Genomic DNA, 10,754 nt, shown 5'->3' on the forward strand with positions numbered 1-10,754 from the left:
TTCGTCTAAGTGGCATATTGAGAGCTTTATATTTTCACCTCGGAGGTACCTCAATCACACCTCGAACATCTCTATTGTAGTGCTCGTATCTTATATACATTAAATTATAATTAGTATACCAATAAAAGTATAAATAATATGTATATATTATCCTCGCTTAGTGATATGATTTGTGATATCTATACTTCAAAAATATGATAAATAATATGCTTATATTTTCAACTTTTAAAGTTGAAGTATATATATGCTTTCTAAAAATATTATTCTCAGTATTTCATGTATAAGAATCAATGTTTATTTTAAACATATTTTATAGTAAAAAAGGTATGGTGCTTGCGGAGTTGAGTATGAGATTAGGTTATGACAATAAACATGCATATAGTGATTAGAAGTTATACTCGAATTATAATCAACCTTTAATGAATATCAAGATTTGAATGAGTTTAAACATGATTCAAGTAAGTTTTAATTTTAAGTGAATATTAAACTACTTAAGTATGGATGGAGTAATAAAAATTAAATATAAATATAAATAAAATATGAGTATAATACTAGAAATGTTGATATATATAAGTGAGAGTAAAGAATGAGTTTAGATAAAAAATATATGACTAAATTAAATTCAATTAAAGTTGCTACAATATTAGAATTTTATTAGTATAAATAAATAAATAAAAACTTGGAATGAGACATAATGAGATTGAACCCTAGACTATGTGCATTCATGCTTCCTAAGAGTTATATACTAAGTTTTCATCTTTTATAGTAAAATAATCATAGGTTTTACGATCTATAGAAAACAGAAATAGAACAAATCAAGAATGGATTCATTGTTTTTTTATCCTGTCAAAATTAACAATAATAAACTTTGAAAAAAAATTAACACAATAAACACTAATTACTTTGGGGTGATTCTAATTTGAAGAATCAAAACCATATTATTATCAAGGATACATATTGACACATTACGTTCTCCATCTAAAAATATTGATTGTTGATGTGTTTATGAAAGAAAACATGATGAACAAGGAATTTGATGGTATAGTCAATGATAGAAAACACTAATTACTTTTTTTTTTTTGGGGTAGAAATGAGCAAATCATCCACATTACACTTTTCAATATGTTTTCCAGTTTTCCAGACACCCATCAACTTTCTAAACAATGCTAAAAGAAAAAAGGCTTGCAGCAAAAAGGCTGTAGCAATTTTGTTCAGATGAAACTAAACATGAGGGGGAAGAAATTGGCCCCCTTTGTACTCTCACATCATGGAAAAATTGTCAATTACCATATCTCAAAAAGAGTTGTTCATGAAGAAAAATATTACACAAATGAGCCTGAATTCAATTCAAGAGTTCAAGGCTTCTGCTATCTCCTGTAGATCAACTGGTCCCCGATTCGCACATTTTTTACAGCACTCATCTTTCATGGAGCGTGCACCCTTTCGTTGTTCCACTCCTATATATATAATTTTCACAATTCTTTGCATAACTATATACATACTGCTTCCTGCCTCTGATACTGATCCATTTCAATTTTGTACACGCCACCGTCGCCTCTCTACAATCGTCTATAGTCACATTCTTGATTCTTGAATAACAGCACATCGAAACATCTTTGCCAAGCTCTATGTACTCTGGGGATCTGCTGTACCAAGAGCTTTCTTGTAAAGATCCAGGGTATCAGAGTGTGTTGGATCAAGGCACAGTGCTGCTTCGCAATCTCGCGAGGTCGATGCAGAGTCACCAATTGAGTCGTAGAATGCAGCACGCAGGTGAAGCAGCTGGAGGTCTGGCTTGAAAGCTATTGCTCCTGAGAGCTCAGCTATAGCATCCTGTTCTTTGTGCTCATCCATCAGAACTGAACAGAGGGTTACAATAGTTATCATCTTGAAGACACTAACTTGGGCCTTATTCCAGTAAATGAAAGGAATTGCCTTCCTTTTATAAGAAGATTGTTGCTAATTTACATGTAAGGATGAATACTCAGTGCAACTATCAGATTGACAAAATACCTTGAAAATGCACACACACAAAAGCAAATATTGCACGAAGATTTAGCTTAAACTGACTGCCTTTAGGGTTATAAAACATGAAACAACAGTCAAAAAGACTCCGGTATTCACTATTTTAATAAGATTGTTATTTAAGATTCAATTCCAGAAAATGCTTTAAAATGTATTAACACATGCTATGAAAATACAACAAATTCATCTGGACCTCAACAAGTTGGTGAAACACAAATCTCGTCATTTGGCTGTCTTATGAAAGGTCTTCGGCCTTTTCATGTTCAACCTGATATTCCAGCAGCCAAATTATAGGACAAAGATGTTGCAATGGCTTCCATGAAGGTTATTAAACTCGACAAAAATTAATATAATGGCGATTTCAAAGACTAACGAGCTTACATCTGAAGGATGGAGAACAATTATGATATACAAAAAGCTAATGTTGCTTTATATATAAGACATCCAAGAGGCAATGAAGCAAATATAATCTTAAGTGCAATATAGACATTAAATAGAGAAACTAACATAATAGGTCTTAAAAATCTTTTGAAGGTGGTAAACAATTAAATCTACATGGAACCTCAAATTGATAGAAAAGGCACCAATTCAACTTGAAAGAGAATTTATGAATAAAAAGTTATGTCTTTTCTCCTTCATCTGATCTGTATAACTGATGGTGAACAAAACCAAAACACCTATGTGCTTAAATAACTCACCTGCAGCCCTGTATCTATAGGGGTATGTCCTCAGAGGATCTAACCTTGTTGCCATATTAAGATCACTCTTTGCCATGTCACGGTCACAGTATTCTGACCGCTTCTCATATGCGGACGCATTGTTCTTTGCCTTTTCTATTAACTTTGTCATCTCATCATAAGCAGCTTTTTTCTGATTCTTGAGGTAATAAACCCGAGCCAGACCCTGGTGTGCACGAGTGTGCTTTATACCGAGTGCCTTTAAGTAGCATTCTGCAGCCTCATCCAGCATATCACAATCCACATATATGCTTCCCATGTTATTGTGTGCCTGAAGGAGATTGTTGCCACAACTATTAAAGTTAGATCATCATACTTTATTGCAAAAGACAGGCGACATAATTCTCAACAAAATTCACATACAGTACTCACTTGCCCTTTACGAAGGTTATCAGATGCACAACTGTTAGCTTGTTCAAGTAGTTGAATGACATAAGATGAAGATGCCGGATCTAGGCTTGAATCAGCTAGAGCATATGCTTTAAGAAAGAAAGCTTCAAATGACCTCTGAAGAGAAAGAGACTCCTCAGACTTAGCCAATGCTTCGTCGCGGTGGCCAGTGTCATATAAGATCCATCCTTCGTAGATAAGCCTTTCGTGCTCATGGGTCGAATGATTCCGAGCCAGCCGCAAACTATGCATCGCAGCCTTTTGGCAATTCAACCTATATCGAAAAGCATTATCAGCATATTGTGATGTGGTACTTATGTAAAAAAAAAAAAGAAGGAAATTTCATGTGTATCCTTGAAATCAATCACTTCTTCTCTTCTGCATATACTCAATTGCTCAATAATACTCCAGGAAAAAGACATCATTATCCAAAACTGGATGGATTGTAAGCAGCACCAATGTTAGCAGTCTTAGCGGTTGCAGCAACACTTCTTGGCATAAAATTGTTAACATATATTATGAGATTGCATGCCAAATTGGCTAAAGAATGCCATATTATGACATCATTATCTAAAGAGTCAAATGATTGACAAGAAAGATTTATTTTGAGAAAATATCTATCAAAAATGTTTTCTCCATCGATATCATTTGAAAGAAAAAATAACATCAAAAGCAGCTAAATCATAAGCTTGCAACAAGGACACACACTCTTAGAAAAGAAAAGCTTTGTGGCGAACGGCTTACCTTAGCAGCAGTAGCGACTGCCTAAATCTTAAGCTGCTATTCATGGGCTCTTTTGCCAACATCTGGTGCACCACAGCAAGAGAGCCAATATCATCCACTGCGGACCACCGGTCGTAGAGCTGCATCCAGCAATCGGCCATGTCCCACAGCTTCACATTCTGCTGGAGGATGTCGATCAACTGATCCCCGTGTAGCTTCCCATGAAACATCATGTAGTTGGGGTTCAGCGTCATGAGCGCCCTCAGATCCTGCAATGCACCCTCATAATCCTCGAGTGCCAGAAGGAACCATGCACGAAGCTCCAGGCAATCAGTGGAGACCTTGAATCCAATGATCTTGTTGATCTCTGCAATGGCTGCACCCACCTTGTCATCCTCCATTAAAGCAATTGCCCGTAACTTGTAAGGGTAAGCGAGGGTGGGGTCGAGCTTGGTGGCGATCCTTAGATCCGCCATCTTCTCCTTGCCAATGCAGTACAATGATCTCTCCTGGTGCATCCACCCGACATGTTCATGCTCATCGATGAGGCCACTGGCCAGCTTATAAGCAGAGTACTTGTGCCCCTTCTTGAATTTGGCCCTCGCAACACCGACTTGGGAGTACACATGCCCCTCTGAAGTAGCCTCTGCGAACCACCTCTGGGCGTCCTTGTACTCGCCCCTCTCGAGCATCACGCAACCCAACTGGTGCAAAGCTAGCTGCTTTTGCCACCCAGGAGCGGCGGTCTCCACCAACCTCTCCAACAACATCACCGTGGTGTTGGATTTCATGTCCTCCTCCATGGCCACCTGGCTCAACAAATGGTACAGGACGAACGAAGCGTGCCCTGCCGCGTCCAACCTCTCCCTTCCCTCCTGAGTGCAGAGCAGCCTTGTTATCTCGGTGTCGCCGAGGGATTTGGGGAGCATGCGGAGGAACACCTGAAGACAAGCTGCGACGAGGAGGTGCGCCATCTCCTCGAGCCCGTACTCGACGAGGAGGAGGGCGTCGTCAAGGCTGCGAACCAAATATGCGAGCTTTAGATCGCAGGCGGACTTGAGGCCCTCACAGCAGAACTTGTTGGCGAAGGCGAGAAGCTCGAGGACGGTATCGGGTGGGAACTCGTCGAGGCGACCGGTGCGGCTGAAGACGTCGACTGCCTTCATCCCGCGGGCAGAAATGCCGTTGTGGGTGAAGCTGATGCGCTCGCGCTGGGCCTCGGCAAAGCCGCCGCAGAGCAAGGTGGAGAGGGGCTTGGAGAGGGCCGCGATGTTGGAGCGGACGCAAGGGACCTCGTCGTCGCCGATGCAGAACCATACGTCGGCGTCCGCTCCCTCTTCTGGCTCGTGGCGGCGGAAGGAGGAGGAAGAGGAGGATGGGGAGGGGGATGGCACGGGAGGGGGGCGGCGGCAAGGGCAGAGGAGGTCGTTGGAGGTGGAGAGGAGGGCGGCACGGGGGCACTCGAGGGACGGCGAGGTGGTGGTGCAGGCAGAGAGGGGGGAGGGGAAGGAAGAGGGAAAGAGCTGATCCTCGCGGCGCTCGAAACGGAGCCAGGCAGAGAGGACAACGCGGTGGTGGGTGTCGGGAGCGTGGAGACGGGCGGAGCGGAGAGTGCGACGGAGAAGCTTTGGGTCGGCGAGGGGGCGGAGGAGGGAATGCTGCTCGAGATAGAGGTCGCAGAGGAGGAGGAGCCGCTCGGCGCCGGTGCCGGAGTTAGCGTCGGATGTGGAGGAGAGGCGGCGGAAGGAGTCGGAGAGGGCGGAGACGGGGTCGACGGGACGGAGGAAGGGGTCGACGGGGGGGTCGATGCGGTCGGCGGAGGGGAGGCCGAAGGGGAGAAGGGAGTCGAGGAGGAGATAAGAGGGGCAGTGGTGGAGGCCGCCGCCGCCCCCGCCCCCGCCGTTGCATCCCTGGATAGATTTATTGCGGAGGGAAAAGGTGGAGCGGAGCAGCGGCTTATCGGACGTCGACGAGGAAGGAGCATTGGAATTGGAGACCGCCGGATTCACCGCGTAGACTTGCGTCCCTTTGCACCCATCGATCAGCTTCAGGCTGCGCAGCGTCGTCAGGAAATGGTTCTGCATCTTCTTATTCCCCTCCTCCACCTCCTCCTCCTCCTCCTCTCTCTCTCTCTCTCTCCTCTGCTTCTCTCCTCCCTTCCTTTGCTCTTTCCTAATCAAAAGAAAAAGCAGAAAAAGAACGCAGAAAAGGCTGCATGATGGCGACACCTGCAAGCACCACCAGAGAAGAGAGATGCAGAGAGAGGGAGGGAAGGCGGAAGGGAAGGAAAAGGGACGAAGGTGGCGCAGGCTTAGGGAAGAAGCATTTCGATTTGACTTTTTCTTTCTTTCCAGGAAAATTGGCACCTTTTTTTACCAGCAGGATGGGGAAGAAGACGCAGAGGAGTGAAAAATGGAAGGTCTGGCCGCGAACCAGATGATATTGGAGGTACGTTGAGGAGGAGGGAGGTTGTCCGGATGCATCGGTGGCTGGTCTCCCCAGCTCTCTCTCTCTCTCGCTCTCTCTCTCCCAAGATGATGGGTGGGATATAATACAAAGTCTGAAACAGGTTTCGGTGGAGCAACCGCTCTAGAAAGAGAGAGAAAAAGAGAGGTGATTTAGTTCCGACGAAAGAGGAGGGGAAGCGTGGATGTCGGGTTGTCTTCCTCTCGCATCCTCTCCCCGTACCAGTAGTCCCGAGGCGAGAGAGAGAGAGAGAGAGAGAGACGGGGGTGGTAAGGGCGTGGGGAACAAGTGTCATAGAATCCACGGTCGCATTTTAATACAGTTGAACTCCCAACTGTCCTGCGAAGGAGCACATATTATGTAATGGCGTCGGCGCCAACCAAGATCGAGACAAACCTTCTCCGGCGAGTACAAAGAAGCTGTTACGTGTTGCGCATTCCCCGTCGTTGCCTTCCAGCGAGCGAGCGAGCGAGCGAGCTCAGATATGCTTCGATCGGCAGCCCGGCTGGACATGCCTCCGGCTCAGTTGTTCCCTCTCTGACCACGAACTTTCCGGGCCGGCACACCCACCGGTCCAAGCCCTTTGGAGATTGGGTTTTGGATTCTAGCCTTCTCTTCCCCAGTCCTTCAATTGTACGGCGATACAACAGTCACCGATATGTCTGGATCATATAAACGACCCACTTGGCGTCGATGTTCGTGGCCACTAAGGCGTCAGTCATCATCTGATAGAAAACGACGGCCGATCCCCCACCATCTGGCCGTTCGCTCATGACAGCCTGTCAAGATCGAACGGATGAAATCTTCGTGGCCCACGCGGCAGTCCTTCCACGCAATTCGACCAACAGCCGCGCCACGACGAACGCTTTAATACAAAGCTATACCTTTTTCACACCTGTCCTACCGTGTCACACGCACCTGAGATCGTGATTGGCGGTGAGGACGACGGGACCCAACAGAACGATCTGCCGAACCAACCATGAACTGGTGGACCTCCTCCAGCTGTACTCACACGTCATCCTTTCTCCTCCAGTCGTTGCCGTCCGATCGGGATCGCTGGAGACGACAAAACGGTTCCGTTTGGTCACGTCACTGCACCATGAGAACAAGGATTGACAGGCTTGCCGTTGCAACTAACACACTCCAGCGTGTGGAATCCGTTACGCTGACAACCTCAAAGGAAGCCACGTCGAACAAGGGCCCCACATTGGTTGAACTAAATACCGATGCCATTACTTTGTTAATCAACTAAAGATGCATCTTTAATCAATGAAAACATACCAAGAAACAAAAGTTAATCTCACTAATACTTACAGCTTAGTTAATGCCAATGGAAGCCGAAGCATATCAAAGTAGATGCTTGTTGCGAAATTTGCATAAAGAATAAAAATCTAGACAATCATACATTTGTTATACAGACAAAAATTAGTCTGTTATAAACTAGTCATAAAAGATCGACATAATGTATGTATATTCATTCTATGAGAGTTTCTAAAAGAATGTCACATGATTCAAAACTAAGCAATTGACGGTTTGTTGTTGATTGTTGCGGGATGATCCATTAATTTCAGTCCTACATGATGAGAACATGACAACTAAAGAAAACTGCTGCAGCATTAAAATGCATGTCACAAACAATACCAACTGAAATTTAATAGGATTTCCAAACTCATACGAGGACTCCAATAACTGCCTTGTACGGATTGCACTCACTCTACGGTTACCACATCTTTCTAAGCATCGCTTCGCTAAGTTGAATATGGTTCGAGGATTAAAAATTATGATTCGACTAACTAATTTATAACTATGTAGAGTAAACAAAAATGATTTTGATAAATTATCTATCACATGGAAAATTACTTTTCTTTATTATCCAGGTTGATTAATTATAAATAAATTTAATATATATTTAAAAAAATCTATGGCGGCTTAAATCAATCACCACCGGTTTGTCTTCCCTGAATAAACGCACAAGAAGAAGACGGGGCCCACGCGGTTTCGGAGGTTGGTAATGAATCGGGTGAACAGTTTACGGTTCCACGCCAGCCCATCTCGAACGACCTCACTCCCCCTCCCTCTCTCTCTCTCTCTCTCTCCAGTCACGAAGCGTAACGGATATTGAAATGGAACACGAAACCTCCCACTTTTCGGATTATAAAGCCAACCCCACCTAAACCGCAAACAAACAAACCAATCCAACGAACCGCACCAGCTCCGTCCCTTCCCCGTCAATCTCCCTATACGACTCCCTAGACTCTGTCCTCTCTCTCCGTATAAGAAGAAGAAGCAGAGGATTAAGAGGACAAGAAGAACAGTCGGATGAGATGGTGACGGTGGAGGAGAGCGACAAGGGGGAGCAGAGGGTGAAGGGGTCGTGGAGCCCGGAGGAGGACGCCGCGCTAACGAGGCTGGTGGAGCGGCACGGGGCCCGGAACTGGTCGCTGATCAGCGCGGGGATCCCCGGGAGGTCGGGGAAATCGTGCCGGTTGAGGTGGTGCAACCAGCTCAGCCCCTCCGTCCACCACCGCCCCTTCACCCCCGCCGAGGACGCCACCATCCTCGCCGCTCACGACCGGTACGGCAACAAGTGGGCCACCATCGCCCGACTCCTCCCCGGCCGCACCGACAACGCTATCAAGAACCACTGGAACTCCACCCTCCGCCGCCGCCGCCGCCACCGCCGCGCGACTCCCGTTGCCCCATCACCCTCGTCCTCGCCCCTCCCCCTCTCTTCCTCATCTCCGATCGCCACCGAGCCGGACTCGGATTCGGGCTCGGCCAGGAAGCGGCAGCGCTCGAGCGAAGACGCCAACGGGGGCGGATGCAGCTCGTTGGCGGCTGACCCCACGACGTCGCTGTCGCTGAGTCTGCCGGGCGACGGCGGGGGGACGGAGAGAAGGTCGGGCGGCCCGCTTGGAGATGTGGAACGGCTGAGGGACATGTGCTTGGTGTCGATAATGCGGCAGATGATCGCGGAAGAGGTGAGGAGTTACATCGACAAGCTGCGATCGCCGGGCGCCGTCGACGATACGGTCTCCGTTGTCGTAAAGGCCGAGCCCCCCTCCGATCGCCAGAATTAATTAGCAGCGAATCTCCTCATTTTCCTACTCATATTTATTCTTTCGTCTTTTAAGTTGTGCTGCTCCTCCTAACGATGGCAGCGTAATCTGTAAATAAGACTAGAGAGAGGAAATAAAAATGTTAAAATATCTCATTTTTATAACATCAGCTAAACTAATAAGTCTGATTAAAGTAACAAAGCCAACAAAATTTTTAATTCCAGTATAAATAAAATTATACTGGAATTAAAATTGACTTAGAAAAAAAAGAAGAGACATGACCAATATAAATAAATACAAATTATTAAGCAAAAGAGAACACTGGAATCCCCTCAGGTCGCACCGGAAATCAAAAGATGACAAGCAGAGAGAAGACGGCGTAAACAACACAGCAGGCGTACGCTACCAGCCCACGGAGCTCATCGGCACACGATGCCGACTCCACCAGGAGCCCCGTGCACACCCTCGTCGACCACAGCACGAACACCGCGGCCATCGCAAGGATCGTCACACCACCACGCGGAACAAAAAGCGACGCCGCCGAAAAGATCGCCATCGGTAGCATACAGTACCCAACCAGGCTCAAGCACCGATGCAGATCCAAGTTCCCTGACCTTCCGGCCAGCAGGTTGAAGACCGAGTAAAGAAACAGGGTGGCGACGGTGACCCAGCCCAAGATGACCCCCAAGTGTAATTTCCCGGCGAGGAGTTGGAAGAGACCGAAGAGCATCAGGAAGGAGAAGGGGCCGGAGAGATCGGCGTCGTCGTGGAGATGAGCGTCCACGCGGAGTGGATTCAGGATCGAGGACGTCTTGCGCCAGATCTGGCGAGTGTCGATGCCGAGTTCTTCGAGGAGGGGCGGCTCGTCCTCGAAGGACCCAGGGAGGGGGGCGGAGAAGGATGAGAAGGACGGGGCGGGTCCGAGGTCGAAGGACATGAAGGGGAGACCAGGGTTAGCGGGACGCGGGGGAGAGCGGCGTTGGACGGCGGAGGACCGGAAGACCACCGGGGGGACGGAGAACGGTTTCGCCATCTCGGCGGTGGCGGTGCGGGTGACAGGCCCCCGAGAGTCGAAGGATGTGGGATTCAAAAAGCAGAGAGGGGTTACCTAGGGGATGAATGCTTTCCGCGACGCGTTGGCGGTTGCACCGGAACCGTCGATTGCCACTCGAGAAACAACCGGGAAACGGCAGAGATCAAGTAGGGAGGCTTTTAGATTCGTGAGGAATAGACGGGAATCAACGCGGTCGATGCGTTGTTGCCTTGCGAATCAAGGAAACCCCAACCGCCCTCGGGCGTCGCACAGGAAAGGTCGAATGCAAAGAGTGGTCAAGTAGAAACGCTTTGAGATTCG

General features: G+C 47.1%; 3 protein-coding genes across 4 annotated transcripts; 1 reads left to right on the plus strand and 2 right to left on the minus strand.

The window, feature by feature from the left end:
• Window positions 1-1,168: 1,168 nt before the first annotated feature.
• LOC135680541 (ethylene-overproduction protein 1-like) lies at window positions 1,169-6,907 on the minus strand. 2 transcript variants are annotated; one of them, XM_065194533.1, is made up of 4 exons: window positions 3,897-6,905; window positions 3,135-3,426; window positions 2,724-3,033; window positions 1,169-1,859 (listed from the first exon to the last, which is right to left on the minus strand). In XM_065194533.1, the coding sequence occupies exons 1-4, from the start codon at window positions 5,957-5,959 to the stop codon at window positions 1,627-1,629; spliced, it is 2,898 nt and encodes a 965-aa protein (XP_065050605.1). In that variant the 5' UTR covers window positions 5,960-6,905; the 3' UTR covers window positions 1,169-1,626. The 2 variants fall into 2 exon arrangements, with proteins under 2 accessions (XP_065050605.1, XP_065050606.1); XM_065194534.1 differs by lacking the exon at window positions 1,169-1,859 and having other exon boundaries at window positions 2,891-3,055; window positions 3,897-6,907.
• Window positions 6,908-8,459: 1,552 nt separating this feature from the next.
• LOC135680544 (uncharacterized) lies at window positions 8,460-10,552 on the minus strand. Its single transcript, XM_065194536.1, has 2 exons — window positions 9,744-10,552; window positions 8,460-9,520 (listed from the first exon to the last, which is right to left on the minus strand). Exon 1 carries the CDS (start codon window positions 10,431-10,433, stop codon window positions 9,750-9,752), a length of 684 nt encoding a protein of 227 aa, XP_065050608.1. The 5' UTR covers window positions 10,434-10,552; the 3' UTR covers window positions 8,460-9,520; window positions 9,744-9,749.
• On the plus strand, window positions 8,666-9,421 carry LOC135680542 (transcription factor MYB73-like). The gene has a single exon (XM_065194535.1). The coding sequence runs from the start codon at window positions 8,666-8,668 to the stop codon at window positions 9,419-9,421; it is 756 nt and encodes a 251-aa protein (XP_065050607.1).
• Window positions 10,553-10,754: the final 202 nt, after the last annotated feature.

Source organism: Musa acuminata, chromosome BXJ1-8, assembly GCF_036884655.1.
Source record: "Musa acuminata AAA Group cultivar baxijiao chromosome BXJ1-8, Cavendish_Baxijiao_AAA, whole genome shotgun sequence".
Lineage (NCBI taxonomy): Eukaryota > Viridiplantae > Streptophyta > Magnoliopsida > Zingiberales > Musaceae > Musa > Musa acuminata.